Below are 13409 nucleotides of genomic sequence, written 5' to 3' on the forward strand. Positions count from 1 at the left end.
CCTAACAACTCGGCTCTCGCCCAATCTCTTCCCGCTCGAGTTCCGTGATGCTTGGGTAACTCTATTTCTCAGGCAGAACACGCCGCTCCCGAGCTCTGCCTCGGTCGAGCGCGTGTTCAGCTACGGGTCGGACATCCTCAGGCCTAAGAGGTCGGCCCTGGCTGCACCGAACTTCGAGGCCCTCGTCTTCATGAAGGGCAACCTCCAAATCCTCAAGAAGGCCCACGAGGTGGAGGAGGAAGACGAGGACTAGTCAACAGACTGCTAGTCTGTTGACTAGTAGACTCTCTTGTCAAAGAAAGGACGGGTAAATTGATTTTTCTTTAATGTAACTTGCATATATTAAAATTATATTTAAATTAACTGTAGCGTAGAGTAGAGTCGAGTGGAAAACTTTATTTCAATAAATTTTGAATAAATTTTATTTAAATAAAAATGTATATTTTTGATCTTAAAAGCTTTGTTTGTCTTTGTAGTAGTTAGAAATGGCTATTTAGGCTTAAAAAGCATTAAATTCCCTTTAGAAACGTCAAAAATCGCTTTTAAAACGTCGAAGCGCTTTTAAAAAATCGAATCGAAGCGGATAAGCGGATAAGCGGTAAGCGGACTAAGATTTTCGGCCGCTGAAGCGGATAAGCGAATCGGACTACACGGGCTGGCGGAGCGGATAAGCGGTAAGCGGACTTAAAATTTTCCGAATCGTGCCCACCTTTATACATACATACATCCACACATACATACATACATACATACATACATACATACACACACACGTACATACATACACACATACATGGGACATTCAAAATGCTCTCGAATTTGAGATGTAATATTCCAAGAAACACAAACGTTTATCACATTTTAATGTGTGGATACATAATTATTATCAAGGAAATAATTTCGTCCAAGTCCTGATTTGTCCTAATATTGATACATATTTAAAATTGCCGTTTCTTGGACAATTGTATCTTTTACCGTGATGTTTTTGCCCACACTGTGATTTATTCTTTGCAAAATGCTAATCAGCATATAATCAATGATGAATTCTGCACAATCCTTGCTGAAAACATTAATGTGATTTGAATTTTTTTTTGCGAAAGTTTCATCATAACTTTTATCAGCTTCTTCGAATAAAGTTGTACTGGTTGCATCATTTTTGTGTTTGAAGTCTTACTCCAAGAGATGAAAAGGAATTTGAGGTCACCTAAAAAATCTAATAAATCCATAAACTACAACAAATAAAGTGAATTTCAACGCACTGAAAAGTAAATAAAAACAAGGAGCTGATACAATCGGTCCCCCACCTTTTGGATGGTATGAGGCGTCGATCTGTGTGATATGAAAGCTAAATCTTGAACGGTTTTTAAAAATATTGCGTACACAACACAAGTTACTGAGATGGTTGACGTGGCAACATAATTCAGCCAATCACAGCTGTAATCCAATTAGGTTGAGGTAACGTCGGGAGGAATCGATATCTACAACATGAAAGGTAAAGGTTCAACGGTTTTTGAAATATTTTGTACACAAAAATATATATGGACAAATCATTGGTCAGTCGGTCGGAGCTCATTTTAATGTTCCCTGTCTCCGACCATGTCGGAGGCGTGACGGAAAATAATGTGTCTGAGAGATTAGGACATTATTACCTTCGCAAAAGCGGAAGGTTATGTTTTGATCGCTGTGTATTTATTTGTATGTCTGTGTGTGTGTGTGTGTATGTTATTCGCATAACTCAAAAAGTATTCAACCGAATTGCATTTGGTGGGATGATTGGTTATTATACGGGACACATTTGATTAGATTTTGGGAGCAATCGGGTCAAAGGTCAAGGTCAAGGTCACGAAAAGGTCAAAATCGTATTTTTACCATAGCGCGGTCAATTTTTATCCAATTGGCATGCAACTAATGCCAAAATGTTCAGAATTCAATGCCCGATCTTGTGATATACGACATGACCCAGTGAAGACATTACCCTTGTTAGCGGTTGGGGGTCAAAGGTCAGGGGGGTCACGACCTTGCAAAATGTGCGTTTTTTGTCATAACTCGGTCAATTCTTATCCGATTTGCATGAAATCAGCACCAAACTGTTCACTGTTCTGTTCCCTACACTCCCATGCCAAGTACAGAACAGTAGCTGCGGCGAAGGTATGCGCTCTACCGAGTGCCCGTTCTAGTTGAACATTAATCCCTGTCTGTTCTCGGTCTCTTATAAATAAATGGCTCTGATCTTACAGAGGGGGTAAACAATATAGTCCTCTAAATATTCGATCCAACAATGAGAATTTCTGTATGTTGGTGTGATTTTTCGTTGTGATTGATCAGAATCGTCAATGATGACCATATTGTTCCTGAGGGCCTTTGAATTTAGGGAAAGGATTGAAAAGTTGGCGGAGACGGAAGGTCAAATGAATGAAAAGCACTCATTGATCCCGATGAAAATCGCTCACAAGTGTTTACGGAATAAATCACGGTCTTCTCTCGGTTTCACCAATGTAGTTCTTCCTGCAGGAGAGGGGAAGGGAGGAAGAGGAACAGGAGAGAATGCAGGATGTAGGGAGGACAGGATGAGAAGCAGGAAAGAGAATATTAACCTTCACCATTGAGAGATTAACCTTCACCATGGCGGATTTAACCCTTCTTCACCAGTTTGGTCAGCCGATCAGAGATAACTTCATCTGAAATAAGTTTGGTCAGCCAATCAGAGATAACTTCACTTTAAATAAGTTTGTTCGACCGATAAGAGATAACTTAATAAATAAATAAGTTTGGTAAGCCGATCACAGATAACTTATCAAGAAATAAATAAGTTTGGTCAGCCGATCAGAGATAACTTCACTTTAAATAAGTTTGTTCAGCCGATCAGAGATAACTTATCAAGAAATAAATAAGTTTGGCAAGCTGATCAGAGATAACTTATCAAGAAATAAATAAGTTTGGTCAGCCGAACAGAGATAACTTAACAAGAAAGAAATAAGTTTGGTCAGCCGATCAGAGACAACTTATCAAGAAATAAATAAGTTTGGTCAGCCGATCAGAGATAACTTAACAAGAAATAAATAAGTTTGGTCAGCCAATCTGAGATAACTTAACAACAAAGAAATGTTTGGTCAGCCGAGCTGGATAACCTGACATGAAATGAAGACTATAGAATTATAACCAGGCGAAGTCACATTTTTGTCATTTCGAGAAAAACGCGAAAAATATTTTGAAAAACGTGAAAAACGTGAAAAACGGGGAAAAAAAAAAAAAGTGACAGCCTGGTTATAATTCTATGGTCTTCAAATGCTTTGCAAAATGTAAAGGGAACTGCATAACTATATCAAGTATCAGCATATTGGAGCGGTTGCGGTATGCGGTTGCAAAAGTGGTGACCAAGTAGTGACATGCTGTAATCGTGATATTTTGACACTTTCCTTTGCAAATCTGTGTCTAGATTGATAAAATGCCACAAATTCTCTGCATTCATAATGAACATGATCCAAGATTACACTTGTAAGAAGTTACTCAACAATTGAATTTCCCCATAAGTCTCAAGTATAAATAACACTGTCGGAGGACATCACACACTTTCTGAAAATGACAAGGATGATTGCTCTGCTATTCGGGCTGGTGCTGCTGGTGACGATGGGAGGTGAGTGATTCTTCAGGTAAAAATTAAACATCCTTGTTTATCTTCATATCACATTTCTTATTTCTCATTTCCATTTCCCTTAAACCTCTTTAGCATCTGTTCGCATCAATGATTGGGATGGAGTGATGAACTATGATTGTCCACCTTATCAAACGATCAGTCGCCTCCAGAGGTAACTTTAAATCATGAATAATAACACAAGTTGTTATTACAGAGTTCCTTCTACATAGATGTCGACCCTTGCGATATTTTATGACAATTAATCATTCTTCAAAGTCGTTATCAACATTTTCTTATCAATGGCCTTTGATGCTCATAAATAATCTTCAGAGGTTGATTTTGCTATTAGATTTTGAAAGACACTTTTTGCTCAATACCTGTTTTGATAAACTTTAATATATTTGGACTGTTGTTGTTGTTGTTGTTGTTTCGTATGCAGCCTGTGGCTGCTGGTTGCATTATTTTTCTTGAAGCGCGTTTGTGCCGCTGATGCAGTGCCCCAATTACCAGTGAGCTGGTACTCAATTTTCCGACCTCGGATGGATGACAGTATGAGTCAACCCTCCGGGCATTAATTCAACAATCGACCGGGATTCAAACTCAGGATCCGAGGATCCCAAGCCGGCACCCTAACCGTTAAACACCAGGCTTGTCTGGGGCTATACAACAACAACAACAACAACAACAACAACAACAATTGTCGGATTGGTGCTTTACTTGTAGATGGGATGCATGTTGTATTACAAAGTTCCCTGGATGGACATTCAGCTGGGTGTCTTGTCTACCTCAGCATTCACTGGTCGATATGAAAGATCCCACAGTGTCTTTTTACGATGATTAGGAGAGTTATCACTGGCACCCTGGGTAAATTATAAACGACTGCCCAAATAACCTTCAGTCAATAATCAGGCCTATACGGCCGGTTCTTGAAAGTCTTGGGCCAAATACCTCCCCCGGCCGACCCCACAATAATGGGGGGATAATTAGTACCGTAAAAGGAGAATCTACCGTATAAAACACAATGTCAGTTTGTGTGTTTGTGCAGATGCCTGTCCCTCCATCTGCCCCCCTTCATTGACCTTTAACACCCGTTAAAGGTCAATCTTTTAACACGAATCTGCATTCACTATGGTCTATTTTTGAGGATAAAACAAACTCGAAAATTTTTTTCCATAAAAGAGTAATTACATCTCTTCTATTGGAATTGTAGACGGTGGCTTGCAAACCGAGCCTCAAGGGCGGTGTACAGAAAGGTTTTTTGAAATACCTATAAATACAGGGTGCAGGGAGGTGAAATTCGCTGCACATGATGTGCAACATGCGCAGAGTAAACCGAGTGTTCATTAACGTCCGTATGATGTGGAACAAACAAAAGAGACATAAGCACACGTTACACAAGGCCGAGGCTTCGGACTTTGGCACGCTCACGAGGCTGCACCGTCGAAAAATTATTTCAACCCGTTATATTTGACGGACTTTGTATGAGTAAGTAATATAGTTCAGCCAATTGTAATCCCAAAGTAAGTGTTTTGTTGAGGGTTTATGAAAATGCTATAAATGGTTATTTCCATCATCTATTTCACACAAACCTGCCTCACCATAATTACCTTTCTTGTATGTTTTCTATTCCAGTTATCATCGCAACGCCAAAGAGGACCGTGTGTGGGATGTAAATTGCAGAACCACCTTCGGAATAGAATCCCAGCCATTATGCCATATGACAAATTATGTGAATTGGTTTGATGAAGCAATTGTGTTTAAATGTCCCCAAAACTCCGCTATTTCTGGCCTGCATAGTTACCATGACAACCGCCGTGAAGACAGAAGGTAAATCGATTTTGGAAGTTGTTCATAAGGATACTAGCGAATGTGCACGGTGAAATGGAAATTTTAAACAGTGAATTATGTGATCATTTGTTGCTACATTCCAGGTGTTTGATACGGACATATTGTTTCCTCCGCCACCAAAGGTGGATGGAGGTTATATTTTCACCCCTGTCTGTCTGTCTGTTTGTCTGTAAACACGATATGTCAAAAAGTTGTGGATGGATTCGGACTAAATTTTGCTGAGAGGTCGTGTATGTGGCAAGGACGAAATAATTAGATTTTGGTGAAGATCCGGATCCGGCTACAATAATTTTTTAAGTGATTCTTCACCATTGAGAGATAGGGCCAAAAACGATTCTTAGCAGGATATCTCAAAAAGTTATGGACAAGTTATGACTAAACATGGGGAACGAGTTGGTTTGGTGACAAGAACAAGCTGATTCGATTTTGGTTCAGGTCCGAATCCAGATCCGGCCTATCAGTGGGACATGAAAAGGACGAATTGAATAGATTTTGTGAAGAATTTTTTTCGAGTATTTTTCAAGTGATTCTTCACCATTGAGAGACAGGGTCAAAACGAATATATATATAATCATGATATTTCAAAAAGTTATGGACGACTTGTGACAAAACTTGTTGGATGAGTTGGTTCGGCGAAAAGAACAAGCCGATTAGATTTTGGTTCAAGTCCGGATCCAGATCCGACCTTTCTGTGGGATACAAAACGTAAACGGATCAGCCTGGTGGAGGTATGCTCTCTACCGAGTGTCGGTCTAGTTGATGTTATGACGAGATCAATGTTGATGTGGACATGGCCTTACGATTGAATTGTTGATATCGAGTGTACACCTCGAAGCTGAGTTTTTTTGTACACAAGGTCGAGGCTCATGGAAGAGATAGAGCAGAATGGAAGGAACCAAATGGAAAACGGGAAACACCAACAGCAGAGCAGAAGTAAGAGTGAAAGGGAGATCACGGGAAGAGGGAAGCATAATTGGGGTGAAATAGCTGCACAAAAGCTATGTTTGGTTAATGAAGAAATAATATACAATGATGTAAGAATGCCCTCTTGCTGTGAAGAATGGGAAGAAAGGGGAACGGGAGGACACAGAGTTGCGTTCGAGAAGGAGGGGGTGGGGAAGCGGGTTGAGGACTTGGGGTGGCGAGGAGGTTCAAAGATCTGAAGTGGAGAGGGGATTGACACCCTGGGTTTAGGGTTGGGAGGGGGTTGAGGACTTGTGGTGGAGGAGTGAGAGTTGAGGACTTGTGGTGGAGGGGGAGGGGGGGAGAGTTGAGGAACAGTGGTGGGGGAGTGAGAGTTGAGGACTTGTAGTGGGGGAGGAAGAGTTGAGGACTTGTGGTGGAGGAGGGAGAGTTGAGGACTTGTGGTGGAGGAGGGAGAGGGGAGGACTTGTAGTGGTGGAGAGAGAGTTTAGGACTTGTAGTGGTGGAGAGAGAGAGTTGAGGACTTGTAGTGGTGGAGAGAGAGAGAGAGTTGAGGACTTGTCGTGGTGGAGAGAGAGTTTAGGACTTGTAGTGGTGAAAAGAGAGAGTTGAGGACTTGTGGTGGAGGATGGAGAGTTGAGGACTGGGGGGAGGAGGTTGAATTAATCAAGGAAAATATTTTGGGAACATGTCCGGTAACTAAACTAGAAAGCCCAATGATCGGTTGGACCTAAATCCAGACATGAACCAAAATGGAAATGGCTTGTTCTTGTCACCTAACCAACTCATCCACCTACATTGCCTTCAGAAAGTATTCATACACCTTGGCTTTTTCACATTTTGTTTTTTACAGACTGAATTTAAAATGGCTTGAATTGAGATTTTTTTGTTACTGATCTACACATAATACCTCATGATGAATGTGAAAGTGGCTTTTTTTTTGAAAATTTCACAAAATAATTAAAAATGAAAAACTAAAATGTCTTCAGTCAATAAGTATTCAACCTCTTTGCAATGACACTCCAAATTGAGCTCAGGTGCATGCAATCTCCTTTGATCATCCTCAAGATGTGTCTTTAATGTGATTGGATCCATGTGTGGCCAATTCAATTGATTGGACATGATTTAGAAAGAAACACACCTTTCTATATAAGGTCCCATAGCTTACAGTGCACGTCAGAGCAGAAACTCTTCCATGAAGTCCAAGGATATGTCCGTATAACTCAGATAGAATTGTGAGGAGGGATAGATCTGGGGAAAGGTATAAAACAATTTCTCGAGTGCTGAAAGTTCCCAAGAGCACAGTGAGCCCCATCATTAGGAAAAGGAAAGAATATGGAACTACCCAGACTCTTCCTAGAGCTGGCTGTCTAACCAAACGGAGCAATCGGGCAATCAGGACTTTGGTCAGAGAGGTGACCAAGAACCCAATGACCACTCTGACAGAACTACAGAATTCCTTGACTGAGATGGGAGAATCTGCTCGAAAGACAAGTCTCTGCAGCACTTAGCAAATCTAGGCTTTGTGGGAGAGTAGCCAGACGGTTTCCACTCCTGAGAAAAAGGCACCTGACAGCACACCTGGAGTTTGGTAAAAAAAAAAGTCACATGAAAGACTCTGAGAGCATAAGACAAGAGATTATGTGGTCTGATGAGACGAAAATTGAACTCTTTGGCCTGAATGCAAAGCGCTACGTCTGGCGGAAACCGAGCACAGCTCATCGCCCGTCTAACACCATCCTTGCTGTGAAACATCGTGGTGGTAGCCTCATGCTATGGGGATGCTTTTCAGCGGCAGGGACTGCGAGACTTGTAAGGATAGAGGAAACAATGAATGGAGCCAAATACAGGCAAATATTTGAGGAGAACCTGCTTCAGACTGCAAAAGACCTTAGACTGTGGCGAAGATTTATGTTCCAATGGGACAATGATCCCAAGCATACAGCCAAAGCAACACTGGAATGGCTTCAGAACAAGAACATGAAAGTCCTTGAGTGGCCCAAACAAAGCTCAGACTTGAATCCCATTGAGAATGTGTGGAAAGACTTGAATATTGCTGTTTACTGACACTCCCCATCCAACTTTACAGAGCTTGAGCAAATCTGCAAGGAAGAATGGGAGAAACTCCCCAGATCCAGATGCGCAAAGCTGATACAGACATACCCAAGAAGACTCAAAGCTGTAATCGCTGCCAAAGGAGCTTATACGAAGTATTGATTCAGGGTTGAATACTTATGTAAATTCTATATTCCATATTTCATTTTTAATTGCTTTGTAAAAATTTCAAATAAAAAATCCACCTTGGCATTACGGGGTATTTATGCGTATATCAGTTTTAAAAAAATCTCAATTTAATCCATTTTAAATTCAGGCTGTAACAAGCGAAAATGTGTAAAAATCAAGTGGTGTGAATACTGTCTGAAGGCACTGTATCAAATTCATCCACGAAGTTTTGTTGTCATAATCTGTCCACAACCTTTTGAGATATCTTGCTATACATTGTTTTTGCCCTATGACTTAATGGTGAACTAGAACGGCACTCAGTAGAGAGCATACCTCCGCCGAGTTGGCCATATCACTTAATGGTGAAGAATCACTGAAAAAATTAAATAAGTCTAATATCCGAATCCATATTCAGATCTTCACCAAAATCGAATCCATTTTTCCTTGTCACACACACAACCCGTCCAATAAGTTTCGTCCAAATCCGTCCACAACTTTTTAAAATATCCTGCTATGTATAGTTTTTGGCACGATCTCCCAATGGTGAAGAATCACTTAAAAATTTCTCGGAGCCGGATCCGAATCCGGATCTTTACCAAAATCTAATCTTTTCTTCCTTGTGACATACGATACATCGCTGCCAAATTTCGTCCGAATCCGTCCACAACTTTTTGAGATATTCTGTTCACAAACAAACAAACAGACAAACGGACAAACAGACAGGGGTGAAAACATAACCACCATCGACCTTTGGTGGCAGAGGTCATGAAGAATCACAAAACAAATTCTCTGATCTGGATCTTCATATTTACCAAAGTTGAATCAAACCGTCCTTGTGACACACCCAACCTGTCCACCAAGTTTCGTGTGAATCCATCCATAATTTTGAGATATCCTGCTCATCGAGAAACAAACAAACAAGGAATATGTCATGCATAACACGACACAGTACTTGCGAAATCCCTAAAATAAGTTGTTGACCTTTGGTCTATGTTGACCTTTTGGCCTAGGTTGACCTTAAAAACACCAGTCTTGTATATTATAACACCAGTCTTGTATATTATAACAACAGTCTTGTTTATTTATGATCAGTATTCATCAAAATTAAATAATTAATTGTTTGTTTACCTTGCTCCTTATATTGTGATTTGCGTTTGTAAATACATGGCAACAATTTGATACTGCAGTGGCAGATTATCAGGAATGGAATATTTATTCCCGTTCTTGAGGTATTCCATGATGTTTTGATAAATCATACAGATGGCGCTTCAAGTGCTGCTCACAGAAAGGTGTGACTTTCACTTCCTGCAAATGGACGGGGTTCTTGAACGATTGGGACAGGCCGCTTCAGTGGACGACCCCATGGAATGAATTCCTGGTCGGAGTGAACAGCATTCACGATAACAAGAGAGAGTGAGTTTGGAGGGTATTATTGAATTTTATTATATATAATTCAATGTGTATAAGCATAAGTTATGGTGCATTCTACCTTCCCCTCCTTCTTCCCCACATCACTGTATTTCTCTGAGTCGACCTCTATTTTGTCCCTCTCCCTGGTGTCCCCTTCCTTTCCCCTCTCTTTCTACTCTTCTTTTCGTTCTGTTACGTCCTGATCCGTTCTGTGTTTAGCTCTTCCATGAGCCTCGACAATGTATAGGAAAAAAAATACCGAGTTTTTATTTCATTTCCAGGTGAAAAGTTTAATTTGAAAATAAATGATGATTTTTCGTTGAATCGAACTGACCTTTTTCATTCTGTTGTCGTTTTTGTATCCACAGAGATCGTCGCTGGAAATTCCAGTCATGCAAGATGCAAAAAGAAGAATAATGAAAAACAATTAAAAGTGCTTGATAAGTTGTAATACCTTTGCAAGCTTTAATACAGGGTGGGCCGTAAAAAGGTAAATGACACAAAAAATCGTAAGTCAATGACCAGTGACAGATATACAATATGAATTAATGTGAAATTTGTAAAGAAAAACCCCAAAGTGAATCCGCCCAGCTTTGTGTGTAATCACACAAGTGCAGCACCAGCGTTTCTATAATTCACATAAAAGTGCTTTCAAACACCTCACCCCATGAAGCTGCACACTGAAAACAACAAGCAACAAAACAACTAAACAGGTTGGTACAAAATTACTTTGGAATCAACATCCAGTACCAAGCATGAAGCATTTAGAGTTTAAAGCTTTCAAACTTTCACTGTCACTCACGGAGCAGTAGTAAACATCCGCAAAGTAAATTGCAGCACAAGTGTTTTTTAAGTCCTCAAGTTTGAAATATGTGATGATAATTATAAATAACAAAAAAAAAAAACCTTTGGAAGGTTTAATGTTCAAAACTAACATTACAATAGCACTTTAACATTCATCGCACTTACGTGCTGCCATTTTTAGGTCCACCCTGTATAACCAATACTGCTGTACTTTCTTCAATAATGAATTTACCAAATGTATTCTTTTTTCAATCAATTTCTTCCACCAACCTAAGCCAACACTTCCCATACATCCACACAACACACACACATACATACATACATACATACATACATACATACATCCACACAATACACACACACGTACATACACACATACATACATGGGACATTCAAAATGCTCTCGAATTTGAGATGTAATATTCCAAGAAACACAAACGTTTATCACATTTTAATGTGTGGATACATAATTATTATCAAGGAAATAATTTCGTCCAAGTCCTGATTTGTCCTAATATTGATACATCTTTAAAGTTGCCGTTTCTTGGACAATTGTATCTTTTACCGTGATGTTTTTGCCCACACTGTGATTTATTCTTTGCAAATGCTAAACAGCATACAATCAATGATGAATTCTGCACAATCCTTGCTGAAAAAATTAATGTGATTTGAATTTTTTTTTGCGAAAGGTTCATCATAACTTTTATCAGCTTCTTCTAATAAAGTTGTACTGGTTGCATCATTTTTGTGTTTGAAGTCTTACTCCAAGAGATGAAAAGGCATTTGAGGTCATCTAAAAAATCTAGTAAATCCACAAACTACAACAAATAAAGTGAATTTCAACGCACTGAAAAGTAAATAAAAACAAGGAGCTGATACAATCGGTCCCCCACCTTTTGGATGGTATGAGGCGTCGATCTGTGTGATATGAAAGCTAAATCTTGAACGGTTTTTTTAAATATTGCGTACACAACCCAAGTTACTGAGATGGTTGACGTGGCAACATAATTCAGCCAATCACAGCTGTAATCCAATTAGGGTGAGGTAACGTCGGGAGGAATCGATATCTACAACATGAAAGGTAACGGTTCAACGGTTTTTGAAATATTTTGTACACAAAAATATATATGGACAAATGATTGGTCAGTCGGTCGGAGCTCATTTTAATGTTCCCTGTCTCCGACCCTGTCAGAGGCGTGACGGAAAATAATGTCTGAGAGATTAGGACATTATTGAACATTAATCCCTGTCTGTTCTCGGTCTCTTATAAATAAATGGCTCTGATCTTACAGAGGGGGTAAACAATATAGTCCTCTAAATATTCGATCCAACAATGAGAATTTCTGTATGTTGGTGTGATTTTTCGTTGCGATTGATCAGAATCGTCAATGATGACCATATTGTTGCTGAGGGCCTTTGAATTTAGGGAAAGGATTGAAAAGTTGGCGGAGACGGAAGGTCAAATGAGTGAAAAGCACTCATTGATCCCGATGAAAATCGCTCACAAGTGTTTACGGAATAAATCACGGTCTTCTCTCGGTTTCACCAATGTTGTAGTTCTTGCAGGAGAGGGGAAGGGAGGAAGAGGAACAGGAGAGAATGCAGGATGTAGGGAGGACAGGATGAGAAGCAGGAAAGGGAATATTAACCTTCACCATTGAGAGATTAACCTTCACCATGGCGGATTTAACCCTTCTTCACCAGTTTGGTGAGCCGATCAGAGATAACTTCATCTGAAATAAGTTTGGTAAGCCGATCAGATATAACTCAACATTAAGTTTGGTCAGCCAATCAGAGATAACTTCACGTGAAATAAGTTTGGTAAACCAAGCAGAGATAACTTCATGTGAAATAAGTTTGGTCAGCCGATCAGAGATAACTTCATGTGAAATAAGTTTGGTAAGCCAATCAGAGATAACTCAACATTAAATTTGGTCAGCCGATCAGAGATAACTTCACGTGAAATAAGTTTGGTAAGCCAATCAGAGATAACTTCACGTGAAATAAGTTTGGTAAACCAAGCAGAGATAACTTCATGTGAAATAAGTTTGGTCAGCCGATCAGAGATAACTTCATGTGAAATAAGTTTGGTAAGCCAATCAGAGATAACTCAACATTAAATTTGGTCAGCCGATCAGAGATAACTTCACGTGAAATAAGTTGGTCAGCCGATCGGAGATAACTTCATGTGAAATAAGTTTGGTAAGCCAATCAGAGATAACTTAACATCAAGTTTCGTCAGCCCATCAGAGATAAATAACTTCATGTGAAATAAGTTTGGTCAGCCGATCAGAGATAACTTCACTTTAAATAAGTTTGTTCGACCGATAAGAGATAACTTAATAAATAAATAAGTTTGGGAAACCGATCAGAGATAACTTATCAAGAAATAAATAAGTTTGGTCAGCCGATCAGAGATAACTTAAAAAGAAATAAATAAGTTTGGTCAGCCGATCAGAGATAACTTAACAATAAATAAATAAGTTTGGTCAGCCGATCAGAGATAACTTCACTTTAAATAAGTTTGTTCGACCGATAAGAGATAACTTAATAAATAAATAAGTTT

General features: G+C 39.5%; 1 protein-coding gene across 1 annotated transcript; it reads left to right on the plus strand.

The window, feature by feature from the left end:
- The first annotated feature begins 3461 nt into the window (after nucleotides 1-3461).
- On the plus strand, nucleotides 3462-11585 carry LOC137411905 (hemagglutinin/amebocyte aggregation factor). The gene is made up of 5 exons (XM_078769765.1): nucleotides 3462-3634; nucleotides 3728-3806; nucleotides 5267-5461; nucleotides 9890-10042; nucleotides 10408-11585. The coding sequence occupies exons 1-5, from the start codon at nucleotides 3580-3582 to the stop codon at nucleotides 10454-10456; spliced, it is 531 nt and encodes a 176-aa protein (XP_078625891.1). The 5' UTR covers nucleotides 3462-3579; the 3' UTR covers nucleotides 10457-11585.
- The last annotated feature ends 1824 nt before the right edge of the window (nucleotides 11586-13409 follow it).

The sequence above is a fragment of the Myxine glutinosa genome, chromosome 1 (assembly GCF_964187855.1).
Source record: "Myxine glutinosa chromosome 1, kmMyxGlut1.1, whole genome shotgun sequence".
Taxonomy (NCBI): Eukaryota; Metazoa; Chordata; class Myxini; order Myxiniformes; family Myxinidae; genus Myxine; species Myxine glutinosa.

Excerpts from the sequence above, each read along its gene's own strand:
- LOC137411905 (XM_078769765.1), top strand. The coding sequence starts at position 3,580 with ATGACAAGGATGATTGCTCTGCTATTCGGGCTGGTGCTGCTGGTGACG. Across the intron at positions 3,635-3,727 it reads GCTGCTGGTGACGATGGGAG|CATCTGTTCGCATCAATGAT; the intron begins GTGAGTGATTCT and ends AAACCTCTTTAG. Across the intron at positions 10,043-10,407 it reads ATTCACGATAACAAGAGAGA|AGATCGTCGCTGGAAATTCC; the intron begins GTGAGTTTGGAG and ends TTGTATCCACAG.